Here is a 13319-nt window from a genome sequence, read left to right on the forward strand (position 1 = left end):
AGCCCCCTAGAAAGGGATCTTCCGCTGGCACCGCCGCCCCCCTCCGCCCCCAGCAGTGACCCTGGGCTCGGGAGGACTGCCCCACCCTCCGGTCCCTCTGGGGACCGGCTCCCGAGGCTGCGGCTTAAACCGCGCGCCCCTCCTCCAGCCCCCGCACCCTCCGCCGCCGGCAGCCGGCTCGGGGAGGGTGCGGGGCGCGCCGCGGGCGCACAGGCTCCCCCCGCCCGCCGCCGGGCTGGCCGCGCGGAATCACGGGCCGGAGGCGGGGCTGCGCCGGCGGTGGGCGCGGCGTCCGGGCTGCGCTCGCCGCTCGGGCCGACGCGCGGGCACCCGGGCGCGGGCCGCCAGGGGAACCCTAGCTGCGCGGGGGCCGGGCGCGGCGGCGCGGCCGGAGCGTGCGGGGCGGGGTCGGCGGGGCCGGGTCCCGGCTGGCGCCCGGGCGGTTCCTACGCTGAGCCGCCGCCTGGCCGGCTGGTTCCTGCGGCGGCTGCCGGGGCGGCCCGGTCGCGCGGCCCTTCGCCATGTACACCTTCGTGGTGCGCGACGAGAACAGCAGCGTCTACGCCGAGGTCTCCCGGCTGCTGCTCGCCACCGGCCACTGGAAGAGGCTGCGGCGGGACAACCCCAGGTTCAACCTGATGCTGGGAGAAAGGAACCGGCTGCCCTTTGGGAGACTGGGTGAGCTTCCCCGTTTCGCGCCCTCCCGCTCCTCCCGGTAGAACGAGCGCTTTTGTCTTAAGGTCAGAAACCTTCCCCTCTGTCGTTCCTCGGGCGGATAAAAAAATGCATCCCTAATGGGCCAAGGCCGTCGTTTTTCATGCCTTCTCGGGTCCCAAATCGAATTCGGGGCGGGAGTGTCGGTGCGGGCCCCCGGGACGGCGGCTGCCTCCTGACAATGACCCGGCCCTGCAGCCCCGGGGGCGTCGGCCTCGGGAGCGGGGAGCCAATGCCGCGCGTTCCTCGGATTCCCCGGTCCTGACGCCCCCAAATCGGGCAGGTCGGCTGGGCAGATCGCCGGGCGGGGCGAGGCCCCGCGGAACCGGCGGCTGACCATCTTGCAAATTTCCTCCACGGGGGATTCCGCCCTGTCTGTGCTGGCTCGGGAGGGGAGCTTGAGTGTGTTGAAAACCCTGAGGATTCAGCTCCCCGAAGGCTCAGATAAAGCGGCAGGGGATTTGGAAAAGACCTCTGGATTCCGAAAACGGGAGCTTCAGCAGTGAGCCCAGCCCGGGGAAGGGCGGAAGGGTGTCTGATTTTAGACATTCCCTTAGTTTCACCAAAGAGCACGTTTTCACACTTGCGCATTGAATGCAGATTTTACGTGACCCAGGTTTCTCTGCCCTACTGTCTCCGAGGGAGTTCCCTTCATTCACACGGTTGAAGCTGGCACCCCCATGCCTACATCTTCCCCTGTAGGAAGAGGCAGGGGGAAGGAGAGGACCAACGGCTCCTTTTTAGATGACGTAATCCAGAAGTTGTGCAGATCACTGCCGTTTACATCCCACTGACCTAAACATAGTCTCACGGCCTCTCCTCCCTGCACAGTCATCCCTCACCTCAGGGTCGCCGTGGGCCCTGCCAAAATTCCCCTGGGGTGGGCACCCCATCGTACTGCCAAAGATAGAAGGGGAGAAAATAATGAGGAAAAGTCATCTCTGCCTTGGAGGGCATCCCAGAGAGAACAGTTGTATGTCCAGGAGAGGAGACAGTTTTTAGAAATAGGTGTGGTCAGCGGGTTGGAGAGGTTGAATAGGCAAAGAGTGAAAATAGCCATTTGGAACTGACTAGCCCTTGGTGAGCTGACAGAGCACAGTTGGGTGGGAGCCTGTAGAATTGTAATGATTTGAGGAATGAAGGGGGTTTCAGCCTAGTCTTCCTGATATTTTTTCTTTGAAATGAGACCATGGACAACTTTTTATTGTTATACAAATTTATGATGTACGTTGGGGACTCCGTGGAAGGGCTGATTCCAACCCCCAGAAACCTTCAAATACAGAGAATGGGCCTGGAGATTGATTCCCTTTTGTTAAACTGTCTCCCCAGGAAGCCCTCAGTGAGAAGAATACCTTCCCTGAACGAAGAAAACCTGCTTATAGTTGAGAACGTTTATTTCCTCCTTGCTCTGTCTGCTCCCCTGCCTGCCTGACTTTCCTCTTTGGACTGGTCAGTGCCCGGCTGAAAGAGCTTAGGTGGAATCCTAAAATTAAAAAATGGCTCTTTGCAGGGGTGATCGGTGTTGCTGTGGGGCTCAGGACTAGGGTGTAGGATTAGGGTTAGGAGCAGAGTCCTAGAAGGTCCAAATCCTAAGCAGGTACCATGAAGTCAGCAACTGCTCAGGGAACATTTGCTTTTTATGGGAAAGAAAACAGCATCCGATTGGGAGTTTGGGATTAGCAGATGCAAACCATTACATATGTATAACCGGATCACTTTGCTGTATACCAGAAACTAACACAGCAGTGTAACTCAACTATAGTCCAATATAAAATTTAAAAAGAGAAAAATTCTAAAAAGAATGTCAGCCAAACCCCCCCATGCTTCAAGAAAATAAACATTTTTTAAAAGGTTAGCATCTTAAAAAACAAAGAAGAAGAAAAAACAAAAAGAAAAACAAAACAAAAAAACCAGCATCCCATGTTTTAAAACATGAAAGCTCTAAGATAAAAGTTGCCTGAAACATGCATGTTTGGAAACAATCAGCTAAATTTAGGTGTGAATGAAAATGGAACCTAATCAGTCCCAGTTGCCATCACAATCTTTTTCTGTAGGTGAAGAATTTTGAAGTGTGTCCATATTTGATTGGAGATCAAAGAAGCCTAACTAAAAGAATTGTGGGCTGACTCACATGATAACTTCTTTTTGAAAGGGCTATTTTATCTTGAAGATTTATGAGTTTGGAGGAACTAAGATGATTGGCAGTGGAAAGAATCAGAATGTGTGAAATTCCTTAAAAATTTATTGACTTAAATAACTTTGTGTTACACATAATAAAAAAACCCTTTACTTTAAAAAAAAAAAAAAAAAAAAAAAAAAAAAAAAAAACCAGCATCCCACAACCAGATGGTTATAATAATATGCCTTCATTGTTAAGGATATTTACCTTTCACACAGTTGGAAACCCAAGGAGATGGCCCAGCGGATAAAGGCCAAGGAATGCTGCTGCCTTGGTGATGTGAAGGTGGGTAGTTCAGGTGTGAACCAGTCCATCTGTCCAGGGAGATGGTGAGAGCTAGTTAGCGCCTGAAACTTTTTATTTGATTGTATGCTGTTCTCAGATGAATTATTCTTACCTCTGGCATCTTCTGTTCAAGCTCCCATTGTGGGGTTCTACTTTGTGTTGCTGAAAACTGCATTTTGTTAAGCTGTTAAACATAAATTGAGGCTTTTATAGAGATTATCGTACTCAGTGAAGTAAGTCAGACAGAGAAAGATAAATGTATGATATCACTTATATGTTGAATCTAAAAAATAGTACAAATTAATTTATTTACAAAACAGGAACAGACACACACAGAGAAAACAAACTTATGGTTGCCAAAGGGGAAGGGGGGAGGGATAAATTAGGAGTATGAGACTAACAGATGCGCGCTACGACATACAAAATAAACAGAAAGGATTTACTGTACAGCACGGGGAACTATATTCAATATCTGGTGATAACCTATAATGGAAAAGAATCTGAAATATATATATATACGTATGACTGAATCACTTTGCTGTACATCTGAAACTAACACAGTATTGTAAGTCAACTATACTATAATAAAATTTTTTTTAATTGAGGCTTTTGTTTTTATTTGTATCCTTTTGCCCTAATTTTAAAGAGGAGGGGGCATGCAGTACAATCTATTGAAAATGGGTTTCCCCGTGAGAGGACGCACAGAACATCCTCAGGGCTTCTGAATTTACAGACACGGCCTCTTGGAGCATCTAGTGGCCCTCCTAGAAGCTTGCACAGGGAGACATGCTTGAGAACAGCAGGATCGTAGTTCTCCTACCTTCCTTGATGACTGTAGAAAGCAAGGGTAGCAACATCAAAAGCCTAACTGTGTAAGTCCTACTGTACAGAGATGACTAAATCCATATGTGTTAAGCCAGGTGTGCAGTGCACTCCAGGAGAGGCGAAATAGAAAATACTCTCCCCCCCAAAGAAGAAAAAACAGAGGCAGCAGTGGTCTTTGGCAGACCTATGATGGCGGTATCATAATAGCCGCCCTGGGGAGGGTGAGAATTGCCAGTGAGATGCTGAGCAAAGGGGCGTAGAGGGAGGGGCCGGGCAACTGAATCGCTCCCTTTCCAACACCCAGTCCCGAAAGGGGAGAAAGGCAAGCTAAGCGTGACCCTGCTCTCCCTCCCGCGTGCTGGTGCTGACATTGTCGTTTCCCACTCGAGAAATTGTCTGTTTCCCTTCTGAGCCTCTTCTTCCCTTCACAGGTCACGAGCCTGGCCTGATGCAGTTGGTGAATTACTACAGGGGAGCTGACAAACTGTGTCGCAAAGCTTCTTTAGTGAAGTAAGTGTTCTTTAAGAGCCATGTTTTCCAGTTTTCACCTGAACCTTTTGGGCTTTCATCCTGAAGCACTTAAGCAAAAGTGTGAGATCGTCTTTAAAGGGAGAAGACACTTTGATTTAAAAAGCCAGCAGAGATCCGCTTTTAGTCCCAGTCCAAACTTGGCCGTACATGCCTGTCTGTCCCTTAAGTTGAGGCTCCCTAGAAGCAGAGCCTGAGACAGGGCTTCTGGCGGAAGTGATTTGTAAGGGGAGGGCTTGCAGGAGAAACGCGCTCAGAACCAAGGGCAGGGCATCTGGGGAAGACACGAAGCCAGGAGGTGGTTTTAGCTGAAGTCTCGCCTCTGCCTGACTCCATGGAGCTTGGACAGCAGTGAACAGCCCCTCCACGTTCTCTACTCTGACGTCGCCCAGCCACCGGCTTTGGGCGGGACACAGCTTCCCCAGCGCTTCTAGGCACGGGCTGGTCCCCGGAGAAGAGGCGCGCCTAAGCCCTTGGCAGCCAAAGCTCGGCAGCCAGGGGTCCCTCAGAAGGGACACCTGGGCAGAATATACCGGTGTCTACTGCACCACCCATCTCTGGGCAGTGGGCTTACAGCCAGGTGCCGAAAGAGCCGTGTCATAAGGTGGAAGGAAGCAGCCTTATACGGTGATTAAGATCTAGGATCAGCAGCTTGGGTTTTAATTTCAGCTCTTAGCAGCTTGGGCAAATTTTCTGATCCCTCTAAGCCTCGGTGCATCCCTCATAAAGAGGTTGTGATGTACGTAAAGCGTGTAACACGGTGACACAGAGTGAGCGTTTGACGCTATGCCTTAGTTTCCTCTTCTGTGAAACGAGGATAATAATAGCAGCTACCTCAGGGTTGTTGTGAGGATCAGTTGTTACTTTACATAAAGGCCCGGAATAATGTGCGTGCCAGAGTTCACACTGTATAAATGCAAGGTGGGTGTGGCCCCCAAAATCAGGTCTCCAGCATTCCCTCCACAGTGGCTAGTGAACATGTGTGTGTAGCCAAACCAATCATTTAGGTAAGAAGACACTAGAAGACTTGACCCAAAGCAAAGGCTCTTTTCCCCAGTCACACAGCTTTCCGGGCTCTAGCTGTTTACTAGTTTGAGTGCTGGTAGGAATATTTCCACCTTTTTGTTCAGACTCACTGCCCCCACTAACTTATGTATCCACTTCTTCCTGTGATGGATTTTCATGATTTACCAGCTATCCTGAAGGAGAACGAGGCTTTCTGAAGTCTTCTTACATATTTACACATTTAGAGTGCAAACAGTTGTTTCAGCAGAGCTAGAAGTAGCCCACGATTATTTATCCAGATTGTCCATTTAGAAAAAATTTTTTTTTAAATTTTATTTATTTATTTATTTTTTGCTGTGTTGGGTCTTCGTTTCTGTGCGAGGGCTTTCTCTAGTTGTGGCAGGTGGGGTCCACTCTTCATCGCGGTGCGCGGGCCTCTCACTATCGCGGCCTCTCTTGTTGCGGAGCACAGGCTCCAGACACGCAGGCTCAGTAATTGTGGCTCACGGGCCTAGTTGCTCCGCGGCATGTGGGATCTTCCCAGACCAGGGCTCGAACCCGTGTCCCCCGCATTTGCAGGCAGGTTCTCAACCACTGCGCCACTGGAGAAGCCCCATTTAGAAATTTTTATAAAATGCTTACTCATTCTTTATTCTATGATGATTTTTTTTCCCTAAAGATAGAGGTTGAATTCTGTTTTTGAAGTAGAAAGCAGAGGGTGCTGTAAAAAGTAATGTTCTCTATATTTGCATACTTGGCAGCTATAATAGGGTGAAGAGAGTACAGAGCTGGAGTCGTGAGCAGGTCTGAATAGGTATCCGGACCTCTGTGACCTTGGACGGTGCCACTCAGAATCTGTGGGGAGGGAGGTGATCACACATGCCCTTTGCCGTTCTGCAGCACGCGGCGCGGTCTGTCGTGGCACCTTATAAATGACGACATGACTTATGCAGACTAGGGGTTGTCATCATTCTCATAAGCTTCCTTCGTTCTCTCAGGTGTCCTGCAAGGGACCGTAGTAATTCCAGGAGGGAATGATTACCTTTGTCATTTTGTCTCTCTCCCATAGTTTGTATGGCTCAAAAGAGCTCCAGAAAGTTAAAAAAATGTCATCTTAGGTGGCAGTCAGAGAAGACAGCCAGGTTGCCCGTGGCCGTAGCAGTTAGTGTTGAGCCAGGACGGTTCTCATCTGTACAAATGGGCCCCGTGGGCAGTGTGCCTGGGCATCCCTCGAGGCTTCCCAGGGCCTTGATGGGGTTCCATGCTGGACGCTCTACAGCAAGTGCCTGTCACTTCCGGGAGCTTTAGAAATTCATCAGGGCCCCATGGCCATAGTCTCAGAGCGCTCAAGGGCTGTCCTCCTGGCCCTGATTGGAGCTTTCTTTTCCTCTTGTGAGCGTTTCTCACATCTCATGTGCGATGCGACTAAACCTCCATTTGTGGCTGCTTCCCAAATGGGCCTTTTTTGGAAAGGGAACAAATGCTAGAGATTTCCGGTAGAAACTGGACTGGGTTCTATACGGGAAATGAGGGCTTCAGATGAAGGGCATTCTACAGACCAGCGCTGGCCAACAGAAATAGAATGCTGGCCACATGTGTCATTTTAAATGGCTTAGTAGCCCCATTAAAATGAGTGCAAAGAAACCGGTGCAATTTTTATTTAACCAAATAAATCCAAAATGTCATGTAATTCACATTAAAAACAACTAATGGGATATATTCTTTTTTTTCTTCCGAGTCTTCACAATCTGGTGTGTATATTTTACATTTATAGCACAACTGAGCTCAGATATTAAATTTCCATTGGAAGTCCTATGTTTAGATTTCATAAAAATGTGTGGTTGAAAAGGTAGATTTACATACGCAAGTCATTCTGACATACGTAAAAGTTTTTCAATAACTGTATAAAATACCAAAATATAATTTTCCTTTAATAGTCACATGTACATTGACAAAGCAGGTTCATTGATTTGACTTTGAAGCAAAAGCATATCATTTTTAAAACTACGTCCAAGTTAAGTAAATTCACCAACTCATGTGTCAACTCAGTATTATTAATATTGAATTCAGAGGAGGTATTGAATAAATTGAAAAGAAACTCTGAATTTATCAACAAAGTGTTCTTCAAATTTTTCTTTAGTTTTTGCAGCCAGTTTGCATAATGTTATCTATGACAAGGAAAATCTTATGCATACTGAGTCATAAAACTATGTAAAATTACTATTGGCTTATATTATGAAGTTGGAACATAAATTCTCACACCTGTTGGTCTACGTCATAAGTAAGATCTTTTCTTCCAACTTCCTTGGAGCTTGAAATTTAGCTTGTTCACATGCAGCGTGGTTATAGGTGAAAAAATGTAAACCACACTGCATTTTTTATCTTTGATTATTGAATGAGGTAATAGTTGCATGAAAAGAACGATTTGACAAGCATTCCTCTTATTTTAAGAAAATGTGAACTGGAGTTTACAGTACGGGGAAACCTTGTAAAACCCTTCCATCTCTCAGTGAGCATTGGCAAAGAACACAGAATCATTAAATTCATCATCTTGTGTTTCTTTCATGGTTCTATACCTGCGAACCATTGTAGTATTTGCAAGCATATACTGAACCATTTCAACAACTGTATCCATACAGAATGCAAATGTTTTCAGTATGTATCATGCGGGCTTCCCCGATGGCGCAGTGGTTGAGAGTCCGCCTGCCGATGCAGGGGATGTGGGTTCGTGCCCCGGTCCAGGAAGATCCCACATGCCGCGGAGCGGCTGGGCCCGTGAGCTATGGCCGCTGAGCCTGCGCGTCCGGAGCCTGTGCTCTGCAACGGGAGAGGCCACAGCAGTGAGAAACCCACGTACCACCCAAAAAAAAAAAAAAAAAATGTATCATGCAATGAAGCAGATGTTTCCAATACGTATGGTCCAACAAAATAAAGCAATAAAGCAAACGTCAGTCTATTAAAATCCCAGTAAATCCAGATTTTAACCCAACCTAGCTGAAGTAATATCTGTCATGATAGAAGCTGACTTTTCACATGTAGATGAAATTCTTCTTGGACAAATGTAAAAGATTAGGAAATACCCTCACCACGAGTTTACATTTTAGGCTACAATTTGACAATAATTTTTTCCTATATTTGGAAATCTTTTGAGGCAAAACATACAAAGTATTAATTGGGCAGCATCTCTTATGTCACTCAGCTCATCTAAAGCTAAGGAAAAATATTTCAAAATTTTCCGGGTTTGAATCAATCTTTAATATTGTTAGAAATGCTTTGTGGGCAATTATTGATGGCTTAATAAAGATTGTTCACTTTTTATAAAATATCTTTTTAGTCTTTTCCTCAAAATAATTTCTATTACCACATTTCCATCTAAAAGGATGTTCGTTTTGCGTGTGTATGTAAGAATCCAAGCCACTTTATAGCTGACCAAAGTTACAAGCTCAGATCCTAAGAAAAATACGTTGAAAGTTTTTTTGTTGAGTTTTTAATTCTGATTTCAGCCGCTAATTCCATTGCTTCTCTTTAGACGATTGAGAGGAAAACACCTATCAAATTCATTATGTATTTGCTGGAAATGTCTCCTTACACAGCAAACTTCATTTTTCCTGCCACAGCAAATTGTAATTGCCATTTGTTAGGAGATTTGTGACACGTCTTCTTCTAGTACTGAATTTGTTCTTTATTGTCTGGTCATAGTTCTAGCTTCTGCATCCCCACTCAATTCCGTGTCAGTAGAATGCCTTTGTTTTAAACTTAAAAGTTTGTCCATCCTCATTTTTTTAACTAGAAGACTAATTATACGTTGTTTACCAACTATGATTTACCTAGCAATCTCTGTAACTTCGCTGTGTGCTTAATAAACACATTATAATGTTTCATCAGTGCCTGGAAAAAAATTCACATGAGCTGAATCCATCTGTTGTCCCCCAGTAGAACAGTGATGCATTTATGTCTAATTCCAGAAGTAGCACACGCGCCTGACGTGCACGCCACCCTCTAACAACAACATCTGAGGTCCCATGGTAGTTAAAGTGAAAACGTCATCTGCCGAAACAGTAATGTTGTGCTTGGTGGAAACATATTTTACAATGCTTCAGCTTTTAAATGAAAACTAAACAAAACGGAAAATTCAGTTTCCGAGTTGCATTGGCCCCTTTTCAAGTGCCCGGAAGCACTTGGAAACTCCACGTGGCTAGTGGCCGCCGTATTGGACAATGCAGATAGAGCTGAACGGTCAGTGAGTTAGAAATGTATTGATTTTTTTGTTCCTTGGAGTTCTTTAAGTTAAATTCCATTGCCTCTAACGTAAAAATAGCTTTATTTAAAAATCTCAGTTTAAAGTTTCTTTTCATTATTTCTGCCATTGGCTCATAGGCTGGGTTTTGGTGATGAATGGGGAGCAAGGGTAGGTTTTTTTCTTTCTATTTTCTTTCTTTTTTTTTTGTCTGCACCTCACGGTTTGAGGGATCTTAGTTCCCCAACCAGGGACTTGGGAAATTCACTTCTCTGTGACCCAGTGCCTCATCTGTGAAATGTGATGCTAGCGCCTCCCCCCAGGGGTCTGATTGGAGAGGAGATACAGTGTGAAGCCTTTGTGTTTATTAAGTGCCTGCCCAGGGCCTTTCTTTATATTCCATTATATTATGGGTTTTTTTTTTTGAGGGGGGGCAGGAGGTGTGTTTAGTTATGACCACTGGAGTCCCAGGTTCCATTAGAAAGATTCTTCCTTTATTCTGTCACTGAAGCAAGGCTGAACTAAAAGCAAGAAATGAAGAACGAAAATGTCTTTAGATAATTCTGATTCCTGAGTGTCAGCCTTTTCTCTCCAGAGTTGGGCCAAGGTGGTATTTTTTGCCAGTAATCCAAATGGTTTCCTCAGTTCTCCACTTTGTTTTTGTAGGGTGGGTCTAGCTCAGCTACAGCATGTTCGGTGAAAAGATGTTGGTTCAGGATTACTTCAAGCTAAGTTTCCTTAGATGCATTTTAAAAGGAGCTGAAGTTCTGGACTTTAAGCCCCTGTTGAATTCACCGGAGCATGCCTGTGAGGTCGCGGGTAACAGCTGTGAGCTGCCCCGTGGTGCCTTGGAGGTCTGCCCTGTGAGTGGGATAAAAAGGAGACCTAGCCCTGGTCATGCCCGGCTTCCTTCAAGAGCTCTGGGGCAAAGCACTGGCTGTTCTGAATAGAGGGACGGCGGGTACTCAGAAGGGAGACTGACCCTCTGTCATCTGTCAGGCTCGTCAAGACCAGCCCAGAACTGGCTGAGTCCTGCGCATGGTTCCCCGAGTCCTATGTGATTTATCCAACTAACCTCAAGACCCCAGTTGCTCCAGCTCAGAATGGAATCCACCCGCCAATCCAGAGCTCAAGGACAGATGAGAGAGAATTTTTCCTGGCTTCTTATAATAGAAAGAAAGAAGATGGAGAGGGCAACGTTTGGATTGCCAAGTCGTCAGCCGGAGCCAAAGGTGAGTCGGCACTGTTGCCGCTTCTCCCTTCCCTGTAGGTTCCCATTGTGTTTTGTTAGATTCCAACGATGTCTTTAGACGTGTGGCTATTCTAATCTGAATCCTCGTGGGTGGAGACCTCGTTTCATGACACAGTTTAAAATATCTGCGTGCTGGTGACTGAGAAACGTTTATCTCCAAATCAACTAAAAGAGAATAAAATAAAATTTTTAAAAAAGTGAAGTAAAGTAAAAAAAAATAGAAGTATCTCGAAAATAGAATAAACTCGACCTGAGGTCTTTCCCTTTAAGCTCCACATCCAACAGCAGGCAGTTTCAGCATAACATGTCTGATACAGAACTCTTTATTTCCTTCCCAACTTCACCCGCCCCAGCCTCCTCCTCTTTCCGTCTTCCCATGGAGTGTATGATTCCACTTCTCACCCAGCCTCTCAATCCCCAAACCCAGGAGTCCTCTTTGGCTTTACAATCTATACCTACTGCATCAGTAGGTCTTGCTAACTGTACCTTCAAAATAAAGTCTGCAATGGACCTTTCCTTGCCATTCCCACTGCCCTCACTTAAACCAAAGCTCCTTTTCTCTCTATTCTGGGTAACTACGGCACCTGCTCACAGCAGCTCTCCTGCTCTTGGACAGAGTGATGTTTTAAAAACAGAAACGTGATCATGTTACTCCCCGCTCAAGACTTACCAGCTGGCTTCCCAAGGCAACTAGAATAGACTCGAGTCCTGCTGGAAGTCTCTGTCCCTTGATATTTGCCTGTGTCTCTGATCTCATCTCTTATTCTTGGCCTTGCTCCCTGTACTGTAGCCATAACACCTGCCTAGCATCCCTGAAATACTCTAAATTCATCTCTGTACCTGGAATGAGCTTTCATAGACTATTTTTCATTTCTCAGCTCAGATGTTGCCTTGTCAGAGAGGCTTTTCTTGTTTCTTTTTTGCTTTCTTTTTTAGAGAGGCTTTTCTGATCTAAAATAACCTCTGTGCCCATTGCTTTCTATCCTTTCTCCTGCTTTATTTTCCATCCTTGCACTAACCTCTTCCCAGCACTCTATTACATATTAGTTTATCTGTTCATCTCCCCCATAGTCCTGCACACTCCATATAAACACAGACTTTCTGTCTTGTTCATCTCTGTACCCTCCCCATAGGCACTTAATGTTGTATGTTGAGTGAATGCAGGGAAGGCATAAGGTATGTCATACCAACTCAGGCTTAAAATGCAGGCAGCTGCCAATGTAGTGATCACATAGACACGGTCCATCTCTGCAACTGCCATCATATGCTCTCTTAAAAACCACTCCATTTTGAACTTACTTCTTCTTTCATTGCCTTGGAAGACCATCTGGCCATTGGTACTCATTTCTGTCCCTGGTCCAGTGGATCTCACCTTCTTTTCCACCAACCGTGAGACAGGAGGGCATCACCTGGAATCTCCTGAAAGTGGGAGAGTTGGACTCTTGCCACAAGCCAGGTACCTCACCGACTTCTCCCTCCCCTCCTGGGACTTCTTCTCCAGGAGAGTCCCCTAGCTTTGTTCTAATAGTAAGTGGGGGAACTGAAAGAGGAAATAGTCATCCACAGTATTCCAGATTCCTCCTTTGGATCGGGGCTGGAATCAGGATGGCCGTTATGAGGCTATCGTGTGTCCTTGTGTCATGGACTTGACTGGTGCCGGAACCATGAGTGAGGCGGGGCCCTGGGTAGAAGGATCTGTCAAGTCGTGGCGGTGATCCCACCTAGGTGGTCCCTGGACCCTCACCAACACAAGATAAAGAGTGATTCTCAGCGGCAGAGGGAGGTCATAAGGAGAGAATAAAATGCCAAACAAGGTCTTGTTTTGCTTTGGGAGTTGAGGAGATAAGTGGTGTGGATTTGCTTTGTTTAGGCTGAATGAATGACTTTTATTCTTGTTAAATACTTAGTGCCTACTACATGCTGGGTGTAGTTGGCTTAACTTCACCCTATATCCAGATCGAGCCACTGTTCACCACCTCCACCCCCGTCTTGGAGCTGAGTCACCTTCACGTGTCACCTGGAGCATTGCTCCCTGTTCTGTTCTTGGCCATTCTGCAGAGTCTACACAAAATACAGCAGACAGAGATCCTGTTAGAGCACAAGCAGACCATGTCACATCTGTACTCAGCACTGTCTCTGGGGCCAGGACAGCACCTGGCATGCTGCAAAGGTTCACTATATGTATTGAGCGAACGAGTGAATGGATGGATGAATGAATAAGGGAAGTAATGAACGTTTGGAGGGAGATAAAGAGATAAATGAGACGGACATGGTTCTCTTGCCCTCAGGGACCC

At 46.3% G+C, this 13319-nt stretch overlaps 1 protein-coding gene across 1 annotated transcript in view; it reads left to right on the forward strand.

Moving 5' to 3' along the window:
• The first annotated feature begins 342 nt into the window (after positions 1–342).
• TTL (tubulin tyrosine ligase) overlaps positions 343–13319 on the forward strand; it is a 32871-nt gene continuing 19894 nt past the window's right edge. The window contains exons 1-3 of the mRNA XM_065891243.1: positions 343–678; positions 4435–4513; positions 10773–11005. Of these exons, the coding sequence (XP_065747315.1) occupies positions 522–678; positions 4435–4513; positions 10773–11005 (469 nt within the window). The 5' untranslated portion in view covers positions 343–521. The remainder of the gene's footprint in view (positions 679–4434; positions 4514–10772; positions 11006–13319) is intronic.

The sequence above is a fragment of the Phocoena phocoena genome, chromosome 14, assembly GCF_963924675.1.
Source record: "Phocoena phocoena chromosome 14, mPhoPho1.1, whole genome shotgun sequence".
Classification (NCBI taxonomy): Eukaryota; Metazoa; Chordata; class Mammalia; order Artiodactyla; family Phocoenidae; genus Phocoena; species Phocoena phocoena.